Source organism: Typopeltis vanoorti, chromosome 19, assembly GCF_054136105.1.
Source record: "Typopeltis vanoorti isolate ZY-2024b chromosome 19, IOZ_Tvanoo_1.0, whole genome shotgun sequence".
Classification (NCBI taxonomy): Eukaryota; Metazoa; Arthropoda; class Arachnida; order Uropygi; family Thelyphonidae; genus Typopeltis; species Typopeltis vanoorti.
In genome coordinates this window covers 72,149,728-72,173,930 of record NC_143567.1, presented here as the reverse complement: position 1 = coordinate 72,173,930, position 24,203 = coordinate 72,149,728, and the positions used below count along the sequence as shown (strand labels likewise).

Genomic DNA, 24,203 nt, shown 5'->3' with positions numbered 1-24,203 from the left:
TCAATTTCACTTCAAATAATGGAGAGTATCATCATAGTCAAATTCTGAACCAGATAGGGGAGTTAATTAATGACCATCTGAACCTAGGCTGACCTCTTAGCCTATATCACAGATTAATGGAAATATGCTGTGGAAAGGTTTGGAGAAACAATCTGTCACTCTTCACATTTCCAGAGCATTTGATCATGTCTGGAATTGAGGCTGCTCAGTAAATTGTGATCCTTTGGTCTCCACACTACTGTAATTCAGCTACAAGCTTTCTCTGTGGTTATTCACTGTCATGGTGGATGGCCACACTCTCTTTGAACTGCTCTCCCAATGTAGGAATGCCTTAAGGCACTGTTTTATCACCAATCATTTTTTTTTCATACAAAAATTAACTAGTTTTAATCACCCCAATCCTAACCATAGCTTTGCTGATGATAGCAAACTTCTCTCTTTTTATTCAGTATTCAATCTATCCTTATTCAACAAACCATACAGTGCACTGTATTAGATGATCTTGAAGCTTGATATCCTAAGATTCAAAATAATCTAAATAGCACCTTATATGTTGCTCTCCAAATCACAGCAAGGAAAATGTATTCCACCAAAATGCAGTCTTGCCTTTTAATTTACAAGAGGATCAGATCTCACTCCTTAAATAGATATTTACTTCTGGCTACTCCTGACATATCTTACATCAACAGCTGTTAAAAAACAACAATTTATTTTTGGCTCAAGCTGCTACTTTTCATTCATTTAGTTACTAACTCTATAAATCCAAAATCCACTCATTCCTAGAATACTGTTCACTGATAGATAATCTCTCTCTCTCAGTGACTCACAACAACTATCTCATAGAAGCACGGTTTCGGCCCTGTGTCTTTTCTACTTCCATGGTCACTGCTCCACTGAAATGACAACCACTCTACTTCCTTATTATGACCTTTTTCTTGACCACTAGTATTAATAAATTTACCAGATATATGGAAAACTCTAATCAGATCATTTAACCAAAAAGAAATGAACTTTCATGAAAATTACAATAAATTTCTCAACAAATAAAATTTTGTACTTGCGACACACGCATTATATCATTGTATCATGCACAATGATAACTTTATATAATTTTTAGAATTGTCGGCCAGTTTCCTAGTTTTTGTTACTTTCTATTGCTTACTAGTGTATCCTTTGAAAATGCTGACAGATATCAGTCAGTGAAATGTTGGATATTAAACTATTATCTACTTGTAAAAGAAAAACAGCAGTCTAACATCCCTTTTCAGTCCAAATGCAACACACTGAAATTTCTGCAAATAAATGAAGAAGCATCTCTGCTTCTTCATTTATTTGATTTACCAGTGGTTCTGAAAAAAACTTTCTCATGTGTTTTTCAACAAATATACAGATTTCTTCTTCTTCCCATCCCTCACCTGCATCCCAGATTTGGCACTGATCTGCTGAGTTTACTCTATATCTCATTTCATGTTTGGGATATATATGTATGTATGTACAGGTAACCCTCGTATAATGCAGATGTTAGGTTCCATAGAAATGCCGCGTTATATAAATCGCATTATGCAAGACTCGGATCACATAGAAAAAGTAGGGTTATGTTCCGAAATCGTTTTTTAATTATATAAACAACAATGACATATACAACAAAAAAAATATTTTTATTTAATTCAGGTAATTCATGTAAGTTAAGAAAACATGAAAACTATGAAACAAATGCATAGTATCTTATAAACATTACAAATTTTACGTAAACCTCATTGGACATAATGCACAAATGTTTTAGGCAAAATAAAATAAAGTGCATATTTTAATCATCATCACTGTCTTCAAAGCTAACATTTCGTAGATATTCTTTATTTATGAGTGGCCAGACATCATCATCACCTGAAATCTCTTGGACATCACTTGTATAATTCTCATTGCATACTCTAGCTGGTTTAGTTATCAAGACGTCAGTAATAACACCTTGCTTACCACAGTTGTCTCGTGAATTTTCCAGAGTGCTTCATTGAGAGATCATTATTATTATTATAATGTGACACCTCCAGGGAGTCCAAAGAAACATCAAGGGAGAGTGTGCCAACAGTAATGAATGACTGACCCCTTCCAACTACTGACTGCGCTCAAACTTGCTTACCTTTTTGTGTGAGCCATTAGAGCAGAGGTCCTACCAATCGACCAACCTTTCCATAAAATAACTTCCTAACTATAACAAATTACGTGGATATTAAATCCATTATTATTTAAAAGCCGAATACAGAAATTATGAAAGTTTTATGCAAAATTTGAGGTCTTTTGGCTCTTTATTTTTAGTAAATAACTTCCTAACTTTCTTGCCAAGTTCAGTCCTTCTGCTAATCTCTTTGAACAGAATTCTTTAACAGATTCATCACAATCAGAATCTTTGGCAGAACTTTTCCCACCATTTGGTTCGACATCATCTATTAATTGTACCAGTTCTTCCTCATTTAAATCTATTTCCCCATCAATTAATTCACTAACTGTGTTTTCAACCACATAACAAAAATGTGTGTGACGTTTATTATATGACTTAGCTCGCCATCCACTGGAGGTGGATGCCAAGCTAAGTCGCATTGATTTGTTTAAATTCAAAGTTCTTGCAACAATTCCTGGTGTTTCACCATTTTTCAACTGATCCAAGATTTTAATTTTCTTTTCAATTGGTTTAGTGGTCATTACTATAAAAATAATTTTTTTACATAAAAAAAAATATTACATATTAATTATATCTATATAACTCACTAAAAATAAAGTGCTCAGCTTAAGATTAACACACTTATGATTTTTAATGCACTTTCCAGACAGGAAATGAAGACAATTTTCAACAGTAAACATTTTATACCGTAAACAATTGATGTACTTACGTGCTAAAGGGTATTTTCCTTAATATAAATTCATTTCTTATAACTACATGCACGATACGGGCAGATGTAAATAAGTCGCGCGGTGAAAAACATGTGAAAGATAGAGGGGTACTACAATTTGTAGACCGTGTTATTTCGAAACCGTGTTGAACAAGGGTTACTACAATTTGTAGATCGCATTATATCGAAACAGCGTTATACGAGGGTTACCTGTATGTATGTGTGTGTATATATATATATATATATATATATATATATATAACATGAGATATGTATGCATAAGCCTGCTGATGCTTAACTAATCCAATAGTTAAAAATTATTATTTCTATTTGATTCATTATTACATCTGTGATATACTAAAAGAAATACTAATGATAATAACTTAAGTAATTATCTGTTTACTATTGCATTCACCTTTATAATCCATAACCTTAAAAATAAAATGAATATTTTTTTGGCTTATATTATTTCAGAAATGTCATTTGATTTATTATTTATATGGAGAAAAATAAATGAAATAGCTTACGATTTTTCAGAAGATACTGCAGTTCTTGTACACTTTTTATTGCTTCAGCAAGTATTTTGAGAACTTGAGGAGAGAGGGCTAAAGTTCTGAGATAAGTCGAAAGTATTTCTGAAATAGTTTGATCTGTATCAAAATCAAGTTCAGAAGCAATGATGACAGATTTGCCTAGGCTTTCAAACCATGATATGACTATTTTGGCAAGGGTATGCCTATATGAAAAAAAAAAGTATCTTATAAAACATAATTTATATTAGTGAAACTATTTGCTGTAAAAAATTCATTGTAGATAGCTACAGAAATGTATGAAACATTTTGAACATACTGAGTATATGTAACTAAGCTGATGTTTGAAAGTTGACTCAATTTTATTCAAATTTGTATGTTATTCTGATATAAAAGTTGAAGATGAAAGATTGTATAAAAGTAGAAACATATCATTTGTTAAAACAACCCTAGAGTATACAGTGGGTTTCAAACTTATTCATTGATGTTCTCTCCCATTCAATACAAACACAGTAACATTTTACTTATTCTCTCCCTATTCTGAACTAATCCTATTAGGTTTCAAATGTACTTTCCTTTGGCATACTTTTATATACAACTAATTACATTACAACTATTCAGTCTGTCATTCATCTTTTCTAAGACAGAAATTTGTAATAAATCATTGTCAACATTTTACTTTCTAAGGTAAGGGCTCAAAACTAGTAATATCTGAACCTGTAAACCAAACAAATGTCATAATGATAGGAAAAAAAAAAAGTTAGAATAATATTATCCCCATTTTGTCACTTCTTTTTCTATATAGCAGTCTTTCAAAGTAATTGTTCCAGACATCTAGAATATCATCATCTTCAGTTTTCATATCAGCTTTACTGTTTCTGATTTTTCTCTTACTGTACTCCATTTCTTAGCTTTTTCAATAGCCTCCAGAACATTTTGCTACCTTCCTGATATTTATCCTTTATTTTTTAGTAAAGTCCAACTGTGATTTTTGTTTAGCTAATTTCCCACATTGATTGATATCTTACATTTTTCTCTGCGTTCTCACAGGAGCATACATAAACTTATCTGCTAGAAACTTTTGATACACTTTCCTTTTTTGCATAGCTGTCTCTTTAACCTTCATGAATCCACCATGGAGCTCTGATTTATTTTGTTGCTCCAGCCGACTTTTCCACATGATTCTCTTGTTAAATCCATCTCTTCAAAGTCTGCCAATGTGTCTTCAAGATTTGATTACTTTTTTCAAACACTTCCATTTTTCTCACCAACAGCTTTTTATTTTTGAGTCTATAAAAGACTTCTGAAATCTGCTCAACTTTGATTTTTTAAGATCATTTCTACTAATTTTTCTTTTTGATATGATATTTGTTTTTATCTTGAAATTAAATGGTGATCGCTTCTTATTTCAAATCCCCTGTACATGCTTGCATCCTGAACCTGAATTAAAATATCACTATCAACAATAACACAGTCCATAAGATTATTCTTATTTCTTCAGCTTCTCCTCTGTGAATTTTTACACATCTTTATTCTGGAACATGGAGTTAGTGATGAGAAGTCTGTGTTCTGAACAAACCTCTAGCAGGTACTTACCATTATTAGTTATTTTCTTCAAATATACTCAAAATATTTTGGTAAATCTGGTATTTATTTTCAACTCTGCTCTCCAGAGTTCCACCAAAGACCAACTTTTTCTTTATATCAACCATCCTCTCTAATGATATAAAAATTCTTCTGTTTCTTCCTTCTATCAGATCATGGGCACATATGGATGTTAGCCCATATCACTCTGCTTGAAACTGCATGCTATTCAAAATTATCTTTGTGTTTAATGTTGAATACCATAGCTAACCTTTCCTGTGTGAATTAAATATATTCTGGTAGACAGATGATGGAGTATGAGAGTTTCTGTAGCTGACAAATTGAAAGATTGCAGGGGTCCAAACCTGCCATGGCTGTTATATTTGGTGGAGGTAATGTTGTCGACATTCATATCAGTGGCTTGCATAATCTCTTTAAAAAGCATACTGCACAGATGTGAGGCAGTCTGATGTGTGTGACGTTCAGCCTCAACACAGAGAAAAGACACTAGCCCATGTAAAATGCTCTAGAAGAGACTTATTTTTAGAGATAGTTAAGAGACAACTGTTTCCATTTAAGTGATAGTGCTAGTTCATTTGCTTAAACATAAAGACTTGGAGTGGTCAATGTGTGAAAGGCACCAGTAGCTATCCATATAGCCTGATGGTGGAGGGGATCCAATCATTGCAGTTCACATGGCCTTGCAGAATCCAAGGGTTGAGACCCATAATCCAGCTTTGAATGTATGAGCACATGATAAAGATGAAGCAACGAATATCAAATGGCATTCCCCATTCAGTAGAGGATACGGTGCAAAAGAGATTCAATGTTTTCTTGCACTTTTCTCTTACTTGAATGTGTGCAAGAAATAAGCTTGCTGTCAAAGATAAGTTCATAAGAACTTGGCTTCTGGAATAATACTTTGTTCCCATTCTTAATTTAGGATCGGGTGAAGAGTGCGTGTTCAGCACAAGTGTTCAGAGAGACATTTTTCTGACGAAAACCTAAACCCATTACCAAGAGCCCATGAAAAGACATGATCAACTGCTTATGGAAGTTGTCTTTTAATTACCCTCAATATTACAAAACTGTCAGATTTTAGGGAAGAGACAACGTATACTTGAATATTAATTAAAAACATTAATTAATACTTCCTATATTTCGGTAATGTTACATTACTATCTTCAGGGATCACAAAATAATGATATGTGCACACAGGCACTAACACTAAGCAAATATGGCTGAAGAAAATAACTGGGAGATTGAATGCTTTCTTGTACTTTTCTCTTACTTGAATGTGTGCAAGAAATAAGCTTGCTGTCAAAGATGATCTTGCAGTCAGAAGTCGGTCCTAGAGTCCTTTTAGGACTGACTTCAGTTGTTTTCTTCAGCCATATTTGCTTAGTGTTAGTGCCTGCATGCACATATCATTATTTTCTGATCCCTGAAGATGGTAATGTAATATTACCGAAATATAGGAAGTATTAATTAAAGTTTTTAATTAATATTCTAGTGTACGTTATCTCTTCTCTAAAATCTGACAGTTATGTATTACCAGTGTATAAATTTACCACATATTACAAGTGAAAGTAAGTGAGGTTAATGACATAATGAAGGGGAGAACATAATGGTGGAGAACACTTAGTGTTCCTTCCCCAAAGTTTTTAATAAATACAGGAAGGTTCTCTATTCTCTCTCTGAGACTCATGTTATGAAGGTCTTTTAATATGCCATATCTACCATATCCCCAGGCTGTGTAATAAGCTTTTTCCATATCAAAGAACATGAATGAATGGATGTTTCTAAATGGACCAAATGGTCCAAAGTTGAAAGATGTCTCACATTATGTATTGAAGAGAAGATCACTGCTTTCTAAATACTATTTCCTCCAATATCTTACAAAGACATCTGGTCAGAGAAATAAGTTGATAATTGCTTCATGGTGTTGGATCCTTTCCTGGTTTTGGGATAGCAATGACAAGTGAACTTATGCCAAGAATCTGGCATAAGTCAGTTGTCTTATCTCATCATCTGTAAATATTCTGTTGTATAATAGGAGAAGGAAATCCATAGAAGATAATGGATGATGCTTAATCATCTCATAATGGATGTCATTATGACCTACTACACTGGGATGAGACAGTAAAATAACTTCTTAGCTCCTCCTTAATAAATGGTTGAATGATAGAAAAGTTTGGTTGCTGTTTCTCTTCTTGAATTTTCAATATTAAAAATTCAGAAAGATATGAATCTGTTGCTGACATTCTGGCAAAATTTTCTCAGCTAGTGTATTACAATAGATTTGGAATAAGCAACAATACATCCATTATGTTCCAACATAGAACAGTCAGTACAATTTTTTGTACTGACTGTTCAATTAATTATTATTATTAGGAAACTCCAAGGAGTCCTTAGACTCATTGAGGGAGACCCTAAACATCATGTCAAGAACTAACTAACTTTTGTGCAATATCTATCATACTTTGCTTTAAACTCATTCACAGTCACAGCACCCACAACAGACCCTGGCAAGTTATTCCAATCATTTACTACTCTCCATGCAAAAAACCCAGTTCTAACACGCTTGCTAACTACACTCTTACTCCGTTTCCATGGATGGCCCCTAGTTCTCCCACCACCACACCTGTTCTGAAAAATTTCCTTTGAATTAATCTTGTAAAACCACTCAGCAATTAACATGTCTCAATCATATCACCCCTTTTCTGCCTATCAACCAGTTTTTGTAAGCCACAAACCTTCAGCCTGTCTAAGGTTCATTTCATAGACATGCTCCCATCTTGGTCACTTGCCTCTGGAACCTCTCCACAGCCTACTCATCACCAAGAAACCCTGGTGCCCAGATCTGTGTGCAGTAGTCAAGATGGGGTCTTATCAAGGCTTGATAAAGAAGAACAATAACTTGCCTCTGTTCATCAAAATATTCTTCAGTAACTAAGTAATCTGATTTACCCACTTTTGCTATATGCCCCTAAACTTTAACTCTCTATCCACTAACACTCTCAAGTTTTTGGCTTTGCCAATTTCCTGGAGTACAGATCTGCCAATGTGGTATACAGTTGGTAATCTTTTCACCCCAAAATGCATAACCTTACACATTGCCACATTGAAATCACCCACAACTATGTTAATATCATGTTTCTTTGTATTTCATTTTTTATTTCAATAAATAAAGTGTCTCTATATTTATTGGAATATATCAACACAAGTTGGAAAATAACGCACACATAATATAAATGAAGAAATTATTAAATACAAAATGGGCATTCAAATAAAAATTTACCTAAAACCCTGAGATTTGGATTCCAGCATATCCATATTTCTCCACAGCAAATTATTCAGACTAAAAAGTTGTTCACATTTCTCTTGATACATCCCTAAACATAAACCTGATAAAGGTGAAGAGGAGTGGCACTTTGAGAGCAGAACATTCCCAATAAATGTGAGTACAGGTGACTGATTTGCCCAAATTTCCTGGAATAAAGCATTAAAAGTAAATAAAAATGTTTTTTTTTAATATAAGGAGAATTTTATTATTAATAGTATATGTATAGTATAAGAATTTGAATTCTCATATTATAATTCTAATTATGCAGGTTTGTGAATATAATTTCCATTCAACAAACATACATTATCTGAACATCACAAGGAACTTAATATGTGACACATACTACAAATTGGTCATACTTTAACTGGCGACTGCTCCCTCCTGCTAGCTCATCATAGCGCAACTAGTCACAGAAATGAAAAGTTTGTAAAAGGGAAAAGCAGAAAAGATTCCAAAATTACTTTTGACAATGTTCCACAGCTGCAATTTAAAATTATGAAATTCCACACATTTAAACATGCACTAAAAAAAAGCAGTCTTTACAGATGTATAATTAATGTTCACTGTAAATTAACAATAATTTTTATAAGTGATCAATGAAGATAGAGGTGATGGTAGACAAAGTTTTGAAGACGCATCAATAAGTGGTTAAATCACACCATCATATATATGTAATAATGCTGACAGAACACTAACTTGTAGGAATAAAGATAATGTTTCTGCTGTATAAGACTGTGACAGTCGTATCTTGAATACAGGGGGGTTCTGGCAAGTTCTGATAAACATGTAGAACAAAAATTTTTTTTTTTCATATAAGAAATTTTTCATAAAAACATTTTTTTTCATATAAAAAAATGTTTCTTCAGAAAATATTATTTTCTTTTAGGATATAAAAACTCAAAAGTTAAGGTTCAGGTTCTTCTCAAGTCCTGGTGAGCATCTGGAATGGGCTACCAGTGTATATTATGAAAGCACATATGATGATTATAAAGAAAGATATGATAGTCAATCAGGCAGTGTGTATCCTTGACTCTAGAGAAGCTTAAATAATAATAACAGTTTTGTTTAGATGAAAGCACTAGAAAGAAATCTCCATAAATTTTGAAAGATCTTGATTTACTTTTCTTTCTCAAAAAAGCATGAACTCTAATAAATGTATAAGAATAAGAGATCTAGCATGTATGTAAAGGCTGAAATATAAATCATGAAAGTGATTAATTCAAAACACTGGAAAATAAGTCATGATAAATAAATAAAACCTAATATGGTTTTAATTTAGCAAGCACAGAATTTTCATGGCAGTGTCAAGGGAATCTTCAGCATTCTTTCAAATTAAACAAGTAGAACAGAAACCGAAAGATTCAGCAATGAAAACATGGAATTACACATATGTAATACACAATGATATGGTCTAAAACATGTTATGTTCCTAACCAAGCAAGTTTAAATAAGAGACCATTAATTAATTTTTAAAAAAATTGCAGAATGTGTACAGAAGTACCATTTCCAATAAACAGGATAATTTTAGTCCATCTGTTGATTCAGAAAATGTAGCAAGATTTTACAACTTTCTTTATATAAGCATTCCATAAGATAATTATTTTTATAAAGAACCTTAATCTTCTTCAAAAGGATTCGATTTGGTGGCATGTTCTGTAATTGCTGATTGTTCAGGCTCATGGAACTTGACAGTCTAGATGTTCATTGTGTCATATGGCTATTGACCTTCCAGTTTGGCCAAAATGTGATAACTCACACTAGCATGGAATTTGATAGACTCAAGAGCAGGCAAATGTAGAAACTTAACTTTTGCAAAGCCTAGAAAAGTAGAAGTCTTTTTAACAGGGCAAAAGGACCTTTATAGGTCCTTTTGCCCTGTTAAAAGAATCGAAGAGGAAAGACTAAAATAACTCTCATCTGTAAAGAGTACATTAGCCCATTGTGTCTTGTCAATTTTTATTGAGATGACACCACTGAAAATGTGCTCTACAATGAGCTGTGGCTAAAGGGATGCAGAAAAAAAGGCTTTGCACATATAGGCCTACTCGTCACAGATGTATTGCCACAATTTGTTGAGATATTTGTACACTTGTTCTTGTATTGAGCCAACTTTCAAGCTGACCTGTTGTGGTGCATCAATTATGTTTTGTGTTATAACCAAAAATCTGTCTTCATGCACCATAGTAGGGTGACAATGAAGCATGAAGACAGATTTTTCATAACAAAGCCTTCATGCTCTTAGTAAATGTCCGGAGTACATTCCAATGTTTGAAACACTGCCCAGAACCTGGATACAACACTATGTGAGATTCCAAACTCTCTAGAAATATTAGTAATTCTGCGGCCTTCAAGCTTTTCAATAATTCTTTCCCACATGAAATCATCTAGATGATATTTTTGAGACATTACAGGACATTCAAGTTTGCAACTTTATTCCTTCATGAAAAGAGCTTCCCTCAAGCACAATTTGTTAGCGCAGCCTTTTGCCTTTTATGCTATTGAGTGCTATACATGACCCCTTTGTGCATGATTCGAAAATTTGAATATGTACTTGCTTTCTACAAACTGCCACAAGCTGATTTGTATGCATTTGCAGTTGTAATCTTCAGAAATAGTGTTTGTCCTTTGGACACCAGTGTACATGTAATTAACACATTTTCATTGTTGACTTTTCTGGTTTGTTTCTGTTCTACTTGTTTAATTTGAAATTCATAATGAAGATGTCCTTGATACAGGAGAGAAGATTCTACTTCACTCAATAAATGAGTAATTGAGACTAATCATCACTCTAGACTATGAAAATTTTACTTTAAACAAAATCAAATTTTTAACATTCTTTTGTAACTCTGGAAATCTTCTTATAGTAAGAAAAAAAAATTTTTAATTCAGAGATTCAAAAAATTTCAGCTTATTTTTCATAAAAAACATGGTTAAGTATTTAGATTTGGCCACTAATGGAGCGATGAACAATATTCAATTATTAATTGAATAAGTTTCAACAAAGAGGCTCTGGTGTACTATAAAAGGATATCTTCCAAGTTGGATGGAATACCAACCAGACCCGATGGGTGGTAGCCCTATTTAGAAGACATAAGCGCTGCCCAAACGTCTATATACACTTTATCATATACCTGAAAACGTATCAATATGGACTAATAAAAGGTGAATATGTAGATGCTTGGGTGACACCTATGTCTTCTAAGTAGTCCACACTAAAGCAACTTGTAAATGCTGGGGAGTGTATTCCCTGCAAGCTCTTTGGTCAACTTAACTTAGGAAACTTTAATAGTTTCTACATTTGGCTTTGAAATAATGCGGGATCTAATATTCACTTTGCATATGTAATTCTGCATTGCTGAACTGAAGCCTTTTGGCTTTTTATTTTAGTAAATAAATAAATGTCTTTCACATGCATGGCATAAATGACAACACAAATATCACTTAGACATCTAGACAAGACTTGCTCGTCTTGATAGACTCAAATTGCAGTAACATCAACAACAGTGCACCCTCACCTTCTTAAATTACACACTGCATGATTTTTTATATCACAAGAGTGACTATACCTTTGTGAGATCTGACACTGCTTGTAAGAGAATGTTAAATTTAGAATTCCCTGTTTTTGACTTCCTTGGCCTTAAGGTTTCCTAGTACATTCAGTAATATTAGTCTGCAGTGTTTATTGCACTCCAAATTCCAAAAAACCACTCTGCCCTTTTCACTTTGTAATCCAGTCCAGCTAACTAAATAGTCAAGTCATCTTCCTAGGTAGTCTCAATATCCACAATTCCAAATGGCTTTCCTTTTAACACCAATTACCAAGCTGGATGAGAGGCAGAAGTATTTGTTATAAGCAGTGACCTAACACAAATTGTACATCCACCAACCTGACAATGATAGTGCTTCCATTCTACCAATACCTTTTTTTTTTTAAACAGTTCTCCACCCAGATATCTGTTGAGATCACTTTCTCTCTTGGTAAACTCACATCACAATCTTATGCAAGTTTCATCTCTCACTGAACACCTCTGTTGAGCCAACCCAATTCTGTGTCCTTTTTAGTGTGGACATAGTCTATACTAAAAAGGATGATCCCTGGAAATTCTACTCTTCTTTACACAGTTAGACCACTGGTTATCAAGTATCCAAATACCTGCTGTGAATGAGTCGTGGAAATTATCCTCACCAGCATGGCCTTCATTCCTAATTCTGCAAATATTCTCTACTTTCCAGGCCAGCAAAAGATGTACCAAAGCAAGTGAAACAAAAACTCAGAATACCAGCTACATACCCAGCCTATGCTAAAGCACAAAATAAATGCAAAACATGCATCAACAAATCCAGATCTGAATGTAAAGATCAATAGCAGAAAACTATCCAAATAGAATTCGTGCCATCTGTAACTTACAAAGATCATCAGATGCAACTTCTGCTCACCTGCTTCCACCTCTCTCTCATCCAGATGTCATCGCTGTTACAGCATAAAAAGATAACCTCCTGGCAGCACTCCACCTCCAATTCCTGTAGAGACTACTAAGGCAGACTGCCTCCTTCAATACCAGAAACTGAGCCTCATATTCCCCCTATGGTTTTTCAGCAAAAAGACATCAGAAAAATACTAAACTTAGACACACAAAATAAAAATGTCTTCTAGTCCTTTTGGCTTCTCTCCAGTTATAATTAAACATAATGCACAGAGTTAATATCTGTCCTATATTGTCTCCACAATCTTTTATACTCAGCTGGTACCCATCTGAATGCATGGAAGCAAGCATTATCCAATATATTCCAAAAAATGGAAGTCTGCCATCAGATTACACCTCAATCCTCTTGAAGGCAACAAGGAAATTGATCAACACTTACCTCTACTACTAGAGGCTTAGTTAATCAATGACCACCAATAGGAATTCCACATCTAGATCCAAGGATGACCCCTTAGCTTACATCAACCACCACTGCCATGGAAATGTTAGGAGGAACATGTGCTGTAGCTCTTGAGATTTCCAAAGCATTTGATTGTATCAAGAACTGCTCAGTAAACTACCATACTTTGGTCTACCTGCCAGCATCTGAAATTGCATAGCAAGCTCTCTCTCTCTCTCTCTGGGCTTTCCAATCAATGCAGGAATGCCTCAGGGCTTCTAATGATTTCTCCCACACATAAATGACCTACTCTTAAATACTACCAATCATATCGACAATTTTGCTGATAACAGCACACTACATTTATCCTCATTCAACAAACCATGCAGTGCTCAGACCTCCTAAGCTTTAAGATCATCTGCAACTAGTGTCTTAGAACACTGATTTGCATGCCCTCCTTCAATCAGACAAAGAAAATAACCTTTAATGCCAGTAAAATGCAGTCTTGCTTTTCTCTTACAAAAGGGATTGTAGTAATAGCCATATCACCAGACAGGATCAGATCCCACTCTCTCTCTCTCCATCCATCCTCCATTCAAGGGAGTTGAGAGGTATCAATACCTTACTCAGCCTCTAAAAAACTAGGCATTCTTTTCAAATACTCAGATGATGCTTTTCATCCATACAGCTATTAATTCTATACAAATCCTAAATCTGTACCTCCTTAGAACACTGTCAGTATTGGGGGGGGGGGGGGTGCATGTAAAACCTCACAAAAATTCAGTGCTGACTACAGGAGAGCAATTGGCTTATAGATGACCTTCCTCACTAATTCACTTCAAGTTCTATCTCACAATGCACCAATTTAGGCAGAAATCTATACCTTTTCTACAAGCCTCCATGGACATGGCTCTGCTGAGCTAGCAACTGTCATTCATTCGCTTTCTGTTGAGCCTGTTGAAGCATGAGAGGCAGCCCCACATCCATTTTCAGTCCAAATGCAAACACACCAAACCTAATTCTCTTTCTTTTAGAACAGACATCCTCACAAAGTGCTCCTTGAAACTACGACTTCCATATATTACCAACAGATTTCTTCTCTCGACACTCCTCTGCATCCTACTCATGCACCAATGTGCTATAGGTTCTTCTACTTCTCATGTATAGGATCAATATTTAAAAACACATTTCTAAAGTACTTTACTGTCCTATTTCATTGCAGAAGTAATTTCTGCATTATCATGATGGCCTGGTTGACTTGACACATAACAAATCCATATTCCAATTGAGAAGCCATGTTGGTGGATATGAATTTAAAGTTCAAAGGTCACATAGCAAAAGTTCCACTAATGGCATGAATGCATAAAAATGTCTTCAAATATTAGATCAGTTTCACTTCCCAGTGTGAGAAGTGTGTGAGAGATCACTGCTCAGTTCACTGGAAGTCTGAAGAAGTTGGGGGGGAAAAAAAAGTTCCAACTTAGTTTATAGAGCAGAATTTTCAGATTATATAACCCTTGGCTCATCCAAGATATTAATGTATACTAGGTTTACAACCTTTCATAGATTATAACCCTAGTGTACATTTCATAGGAATTCTTCATAACAAATCCTGAATTTATTATTTTAGGATTTGTATAGAAAGAAAAAAAGAGCATTTAATCTTCATTGTAGAATGACATCAGCATATATATTTATACACCTAACACTGTCATAAAAAATGTACTCATTATAACAAACTACCAAAAAAAAAAAAAAGTCCTTACCAAAATTCCATATTCATAACTATTCAAAGGAAATCCATCCACTAAATCAAACTATTTTAATCTACCTTAAACCACATGAATTTTTAGATAACATCTAAAAAGAATGCAGATGGTACTCAAGTGTCAGAAGCTAATGAGATTGTTCAGTTAACGAGTGCTCACTTTGCCTAAGATATATCAACCAGGTGTATGTAACATAGTGCACAGCGCTACTGCTACATTGAATGAAGAGTTAAAGGTTCGTGAAAATGAGAATGAAGAGCTGTTGCATAACCTGAATAAGAATTTGTCTATAGGACAGATAGAATATCAGCCTGTTTGCTAAAGGAATGTTCTGATGAATTGGCTAGGCCTCTCACATGTTTGTATAACTTGAGTCTCAGCTCAGGAATACTAAAATGGGAATGTATGATAGTTCCATTGTACAAGGGTGGTGTAAAAACTGATGTGTCTAACTACCAACCTATCAGTATCTCTGGTGTGGTAGTGAAGATTTTAGGGAAGTTGGTAAGAACTCACATACAGAAATAGGTAGACAAACTTGCTATACTCTGCAAGGAGCAGAGTATAGTTTAGTAAACTAAACTATATCTTTAGTAGTTTACTAAACATTTATACTCTATACTAAACATGACCTTCCTTTAGTTTACTAAAGGAAGGTCATGTTTTAGCAATTTGTTCATATTTTATAACAATGTTATGGCCGAGTTGGATACAGGGAATGGATACACTATGATAATGTTGGATTTTTCTAAGGCATTTGATAGGATACAACATGAAAGGCTGTTGCATGAACTGGAAAATATGGGATTGGAATATAAACTCTTGACTTGGATCAGGGGATGGTTGACAGACAGATATCAAGAAGTGGTATACAGCGGTTGTGAATCTGTCAGATTTAAGGTGATCAGTGGTGTACCTCAGGGTTTAGTCCTTGGGACATTGACATTAGGCAGGATCTAACATCAGATGTGCAATTATTTGACAATGACGTGAAGATAGGCAGGGCAATCAGGGATGCTACTGAATATTCAGCACTTACAAAATGATTTAAATAGGCTGGAAATTTGGGCAAATGAAAATGGCTGTCAGTTTAATGTTAGTAAGTGTAGTTATGCACCTTGGCATGATTAGATTTCCAGGGGCATATTATATTAGTGGGGTTATGCAACAAGAAACTGAGGAGGCAAGGGATCTTGGCATATTGGTGGATATGAATTTGAAGTTCAAAGGTCACATAGCAAAAGTTGCAAATGCAACTCAGAGGATAATTGCGATGTTGAAGCAAACCTTGACATGTAAGAATAAGGAAGTCATTTTGCCTCTTTATAAGGCTTTGATAAGACCACATCTGAATTATTGTGCACAGATTTGGTCTTAAAGATCCAAGGGGATAAAGAAGCTGTGAAAGAGTGCAAAGAAGAGTTATGAAAATTATTTCTGGTTTGTGGAATTTAGATTATGAGGACAGATTGCAAGTATGTGGACTACAGACTCTGGTTAACAGGAGAAAGAGGGATATGATAGAGCTCTATAAACTTTAGAATGGGTGTTATAAGTTATCATTTGATGAAATTTTTCATTATATGGAAGGTATGAAGAGAACATAGGGACATTCATGGAAGTTAAGTTTGTTCACAGTCAAGAAACGGGTAAGAGCTAGGTTTTTCTCTCACAGGGCAGTGAGTGAGTGGAATAGCTTATCTTTAGGGGTTGTGTGTGTGTGTGTGTGTGCATCTAGTGTGAATGAATTTAAGGAAAGCTACTACAGCCGGTTTGGGTGATTTATAGCCTCTCTTGATGAGTCCTTGACTCCCTGGAGGTCTCAGATAATAATAATAATAAAAATTTATATCTTTCAGAACATTAATTACTAATCATTTTAATATTAAGTAGTTCAGTCATCTGTTCACTTGCTGAAATATTTTTTAGATCTCTCATATCGATACTTTGATTATTTTTTCAATTAGAATTAACTCAGATCTATACATTAGAAATGGATTAAATAGTGTCTTGTTTAGGCTGATTTCGTTTCTTTTCCATATAAGTTTATTTGAATGACTCTTTATCATTCTAGCCTTATTTTACTAACTCCTTTGTTATCTGAGTTTGTCTCTTAATGAAAATCAATCCCACAAAAGGTTATATAAGTACATTTTCCTTGCAGATATGTATAATGCTATGCATTAAGGGAAGGGCCACTACCCAGACCGGTTTCGACCTTTATTGAGGTCTCGTCAGTGGGAGCCAGAGACCCAGAAGTGGTGATACCAAGGCAGAAACAATGAAGAAGTCATGTTTACCTATACGAGTTGGATTTACCTATACTGGATTTAGAGAATTCTCTAAATCCAGAGAATAAAAGGATTAAACTAAATTTATTATAAGTCTAACCAAGTGGGAAAAAACTTCCAGCAGATTATATACCCGTAATGGATTAGTTGGATAGATTAAGAGTTAGATAATTATCCAGATTAACTCAATATAAAGAATTTTAATAACATATATGATATTAATTTGAGAGAATGATACTTTTATGGTCTATTGCAGTGGTCGGCAACTTTTTTAATATGAAGGGCGCAATACTGCGAGCGCCATGATGCTCGCGGGTGCTGTGTTGCCGACTCCTCCTGATTTAAATAATTAAATTTAAAATTACAATTGGCATGAATGGTTTTGAAATGTCTTTCTATATTACTTTTTTTAGAAATAGCCACACTATAATTGCATAATACATATAAACAAATACATTTGCCATTATGACTGATAAAGCAAGGAACTCGCATCTTGATCTCAGATAGATGCTAATTGTTAATATGAATATTCTTTTTGTATTCATTTTTTATGGAATTTTATATTCATTCATATGTGACAAAAATATGTTGTAAAAGCAAGGTAAATAAAATAATGATAAAATTTGAAATCTCATTTTTCTTAAAAACAACTAATCATAGAATTTCAAAGCCTGAAATGAGAGAAAAAATGCCTGTGTCATTTATGGAAAATACTAAGGAAGAAGGTCTGGAGCTTTCCCCACCTTTACTACGAGTTGCAATAAGGCACTACTTATGCTTACATCCGCCGAAACTTTTAGTTTCTGTATGTTCAGCACGAAACTCTTGTAGTTTCTATATTCGGCTATGAAATAATGTTGGATTCAATATTCACTTAATTTGTACCATGATGTATTATATTTGCAGTGTTTTTTCTGTTTTCTTGTTTTCTTTATGTTTTCTTGCATTTTAGCACATACTAGTAATGAACGTATCTCTCAGGTATACTGCAATCTACAATGCAAAATTACCGTTACGAGCTCCAAAGCAGTTTACAATAACTTCTCTGAGGGCGCACTAAAAATTCACTGTGGGCGTCATGGTGCCCACGGGCTCTGCGTTGTCGACCTCTGGTCTATTCTATGAACTGTTCCACAAATGCAGAAGTACTCCAGGACTGTTCTGTTCTGTTGCCTATTTGTCGTTCTCCAAAATAAAAATGTGTTTCCCTCATTAACCAATAACCCAATCCATAGTTTTATTAATCAGAATATGCTTCATTTCTCCTACTCATCTGATAAACCTTCCAGTGAACAAATATCCCAAACTTAAAGATATTCTAATAACTGGCACTAACTTAGTTGCCTTCGATAATACTAAAACATTACTGTCTTATACTATGCCTCAAAAAGCATCTCAATTTATTTTCCACAAATTAGACAGGATTAAATCTCACTTCTTGGGTCTCTAGCCACAAGAAAAAAAAAAAAAAAAAAAAAAACTGGCATCCTTTTATACTCTAGATATTATTTTTCACTTACCTAGCTGCTAATTCCCAATACAAATCACAAATCCATCTAATATTAATCGTGGTGTATCAAAAACCTTCTGAAAAATTTCTGAAGCTGCCCAGAAGAGGACAGTTAAGCTAACTGCTGATCTCTCCTGTTAATTTGCTTCAAATGCTCTCACACATAAATTGTTTTTGCTTTATGTTCTGCTACAGGTACATCCATGGATGCTTCCACTGAACCGACATTCATCATTCTTCTATTTTACACTAAACATGTTAAAACACAAGCAGCAATAGTCCAATTACAGACAGATCCAGCCTGTTCTAATCTTTCTCTTTCATTCCCTTTGCCTCTACAGCTTTTCAAAAAAGTATCAATGTGTTCTGCTACAATCAGTCACATGTGGGGAGAAATGTGATCATTGTTTCCACCTGGATAACAATGAACAATGATCAAAATTAGGCATATCTATGCCTAGTTCCATTTTGATATTTTCACACATTACTGGATTTGAAATTCAAAAACTTGAAGTTTCATCATGAATATCATAGCTATTTCTTTCCATAATAATGCTTAAATGAATAAATCAGTTATTATAGGATATAATCAGATATAATAAATAGTTATTATAGGATCTAATAATTATTGTCTTCTTTGTATAAATCTAATTAAGCCAGAATGACAAAATGAGCAATATCAAGATATCTCCTAATCCCCTGCCCTACAGATATTTTGTATACTGTCGGTGATCATCTTCAATTTTGTTGAAAATATTCCAGTCAGTAACTGACATTTCACTATTTACTGACAAAATTTAGATTTAAGTCAATATAGAACACAATATTAAGTGCAAACTGTATTTCAAACTGGCTAATTTAGTTCTGTATATGAAATTAAACTCCAAACGTGTATCTGGAGAAATCCAACCAGCATTGCTAAACAACCTATTGAAAACAATATTCCTCAGTAATACATTCATATAAATTTGATTTGAAATTTAAATGAAATAGAATATGAAAACAGCCAATGAAGATTCAACTAATATGTTTACTTACAGAATAAATATGTCTTTCTAAATTCAATGAACAGATTTTTAATAATTTAATTATTATAATTTCTGATTTATTAAAAAATAAAATAATAAATAAAATGCAAAGAGCACATTAAATAATTATGAAAAATAACAAATGAACATCCTTTCATCAGTAATTTCAAACAGTAATAGAATTTAAAAAAAAAAAAAACACACGTATGGCTTCAAGATTTTAGATTACCAATGACTTCCAAGTTTGTGGTTCATCAACTATCTCAATAATATCCTCTGATTCATTATCTTCTTCTTCTTCCTCATTTTTTATTCCATCATCAATTTTCCATGATATAAATGCCTGAAGACTTCCAGAAGATGGCCCATTTCTTAAATGTTGCAAAAAAGCCAAAAGGCAAAAAGGATAAGAATTCTAAAAAAAAGAAAAAAAGAAAAAAGTTCACTGACATATCAGCTACCATTTAATAAGCACACTGTTATCTGAAACTGTTCAAATATATAAAATACAAATCTTTTACTCGCTCACAACCATCCACCCACCCACATACATACATATTCTTTCCCAAAAAACATTCATTCTTACCATTTTTTTACCTTTTAATTCTACATAATATTACGCTATCACTTATAACTAAAAAAAAATATACATTAGGAAACTTACTTTGAAATCTGAAAGGGGGCTAAAAAAAAAACAGGTTCTTCATCTATATATTTCATCCATACAAAACATACTAGTATTTTATTTACACCTCATGTAAATATAATATCCATTGACTACTGATTTTGCAAAAAATAATTTTATATTATACTACAGTTGAATCTCACTATAGCAGATTTGTAGGAATAATTTGTTATAGTAAACAGTCTTAATTTTAGATAGTTTGAATAATGATTAGTCTGTGAATTACTTTCATCATAGTATTGTATGTATGAGACTTTGATTGAATCTTTTCAGAAGTTTGTTATAGTGAGTGAGTTTCTGTAGTGTGAGTCAAATATATATATATCACAACACCACACACAATATCATTTATTTATTTATTTACACCAAATTAAAATTATTCACAATTTTCCCTGCAACTAGAAAAGCACAAATGTAAAAATATCTAGAAGTTACTGAAAAAATAAGTAAGTAAATAAAGGGTGAAGAATAGAATTGACGAACAACTGCATATCCAACCACTCCATGATCAAAGAAAGGTGAATGGAATATCTGCTGTTCACTTTCCAGATTTTGTCCCAGACTTTCTTGATGTTTACTGATCTAGGATAGATGTGAACTGGATCCAGTCCTTTCTGCTTTGAGAGACAAAGCATCATGCTGAGGAGTAAACATGTTTGAAAGCAATTTAGTTTTGTGGTCTGGCAGAGATCTGTGGAGCATCTGGGGAAAGATACCCTTTGTTCCTATAATTCTTGGCTGTGCATTCTGAATTCCACCATGGTTTGAGGAAAGGTGGAAACCAACTTGATGTTTTAGATATTGTAGCTGTTGTGGCATGTATTAATAATACACACTATAATATGATTCACTAACTGTTGAAGAAACAAATTCTCAAGATTGAAAAAAATTTCAGTTCGTTTGGTCTATTTTTCATTATGATATCTGTGATGGTATACATTGTTGTTCATGTAACATAACAAATATCATGGGAAAATGATTGCTCCTATAGATGCTTTCCATTTCCCATTTAGACAATGGGAAGAAGGATGATGCACAAATTGTTAGATCAATAGCAGTGAATATTCAGGAAGGCATGTTGAAAAAGGTATTACTTCCTGTATTTAGATGGATACTTTACTACTGTCAAGCATGTGCTCCATAACTGATCCTCTGATTTTTAGTGTATGTGCTATTTCATAAAGTATTGTGGCCATTTAAATCATCAATTAAGCGTATAGGAATGATAACTACAAAATGAGGTCATCATAGCCAATCTTGGAAAAATTCGCAATGAGATAGAGCATAACGTAACAAGAGATTTGTTATGCTATGTTTGTTACATAATCATACTCCTTTGCAACTTACTGGTAAGGAGAGTGATTATGATTACCTACAAGGATGACAATTCCTCCATGAGAAAGTTCATCCTCTACCGTGTCTTTATGGATAATAGAAGTATACTGCAATGCAAGATCCTCACCTGGTTTCAAATATGTCTCTTGCAGACAGAAAACACACTGCCTTATGTTTCTGATTAGAGGATCTTGATATCATCTATGTTTTTACAAAGTCTGTGACATTTCAATATAAGAATTTGTTAGCTATTTATGTTTTGCAGATGTATCTGGCTTCCGGTTTTGTGGGGATTTGCTTTTATCAGTCCTGGATTTTTTTTTTCTTTTTATGAAATTTTATCAGTGCCATCTCTTTTGTCCTCAGGAAAGATATTCAAGACAGTGTGAAACTCTACTCTGTCCAGAGAACTAAGCATTTTAATGATTTTATTTTCCTCTGGTGGTGGTGGTGGGTGAGGCATTTGTATCTGGCCTATTAATTAATGAGTCTAGAGAAATGTACTGTGTTGGGTACATGATCAATTATTTTATTTTTGTAGAGGATTTAACTGTAGTGGAATAATTTTTAGGTGCATTTATAGGAGCAAGGCCATATTAATTTTTTCCCCTAATTTGCTTTATGGAGATTTTGCAATCTCCATAAAGTAAATCATACCACTCAGGAATAATGAAACTGTAAAAAGGTGGGGCAGGCATGCATGTCAATGTTTCCCTTTGACAGATCCTTTACTGGTGACTTCTCATGTAAGAAAGTGTCTATTAGATGTTGCTGTTGTGGTATACTTCCTCTGCCTGCTGATACAGTATGTTCTGCTAGATTCTTATTGTTTGAGTCTCCTTTTCATCTTTCTACCACCGGCATGCTCAGAAGGAAGTTGGATGTTCTCTGTCACCAATTAGGGAATTTGGGTGTCTTACACAAATTTCTCATACTCTTTACTACTACATTGGGCCCAGATTGAAAAGCCATGACAGTCTGATCATGAGTGTATTTCTGACATTAAAGCAGATCAAAGGATTGGATAAAGAGAGCTTGATGGTGCAATTAAGATACTTTACTTTAGGAGATATGGGAGATTTGGGGTGTTAAATGTAAGGATGATGTTCCTGGAGTAGTAGAAATAACCCTAAGCATGAGAATTCTTCATATGGTTATTTATTGCTTGGTCTTTTAATTCAGAGTAAACATCCTTGTTGGAAATCTCACTCTGATAATACTTATGTTACTTTCACTTACAGAACAAAAACAGTACAGTGAAAGAACTCAACATAGGTTTAATGGTTCCAGTATTTCATCTCGGTCACCAAGCCAACATGTGGATACAAAATGAGAATATTAAAGCACAAAATCAAATAATAAATGGAAACTATTAGACTGCAATTCTGAAGTTCAAAGGTGTCCTCTGTGGGTGCTAGTAGGTAGCCTTGGATGTTGGGTGGAAGGTCTGAAAATTAGTTTCCCAAATCTTGCCCGTTGCAAGATTTGGGAAACTAATTTGGTTGGATTTTAATCTGCTGATTCAAAAAAAAAAAAAAAAAAAGGGATTTCATGCTTGTATTTGCTGAAGTGACAGATTTTTTTCTCATTTGATTCTGTGCAATGCATCCAAGGCATGACCAGCTAGGCCTGACTGTGTAATTGTAGCAGTGAATATATTTCTTTTGGTCTTTAAGATGGATGTCCCCTCTCAGCAACTTTCTCCTACAGTAAACTTAAACACTCTCCTCTTTGCCGACGACCAAATAATAATTACAAATTCTGAAGATAACTTACAGAAAGCTATTTTAGATCTAAATGAGAAATCCAAAGATTATGGTATGATAATATCAACAGAAAAATCAAAAACTATGGCCTTTAAAGGACAAGATCCAGCAAGAACTAAGATAGTAATAGATAACAAAATCTTAGAACAGGTGAATTCATTTATCTACCTAGGATGTATGATTACATATGAAAATGAAAAAGATATAAATGTAAAAATTGCAAAATATTTAAAAATAACAGGTGTAATTAACTATATTTAAACCAAACCTAGTTCAAAAACAAACCAGACTAAAAGTATACAATACATTAGCCCTACCAGTTTTAATGTATGGAAGCAAAATCTGGACAATAAAACAAAAAAAACAAACAAAGATTAACAACAGCTGAAATGAAGTTTATGAGAAAAACTGCAAAGTATACTCTATTTGATCTCAAAAGAAATGAAGAAATTTTGAAAGAATTAAACCAAGAACCAGTAATAGAAAAAATATAAACATAAATGGGTGGAACATGTTCAAAGAATGAAAACAGAAAGATTACCAAAACAAGCCTTAAAGTACGAGCCATTAGGAAAAAGAAAACTAGGACGTCCTCTTAAACGATGACTTCT

The 24,203-nt window shown here is 33.8% G+C and overlaps 1 protein-coding gene across 1 annotated transcript in view; it reads right to left on the bottom strand.

Moving 5' to 3' along the window:
* The window catches only part of LOC150096239 (midasin), a 1,081,806-nt gene that overhangs the window by 326,057 nt on the left and 731,546 nt on the right, over nucleotides 1-24,203 (bottom strand). The window contains exons 56-58 of the mRNA XM_090409469.1: nucleotides 20,036-20,221; nucleotides 8,301-8,491; nucleotides 3,413-3,621 (exon numbers count right to left, since the gene is read on the bottom strand). Of these exons, the coding sequence (XP_090265595.1) occupies nucleotides 3,413-3,621; nucleotides 8,301-8,491; nucleotides 20,036-20,221 (586 nt within the window). The remainder of the gene's footprint in view (nucleotides 1-3,412; nucleotides 3,622-8,300; nucleotides 8,492-20,035; nucleotides 20,222-24,203) is intronic.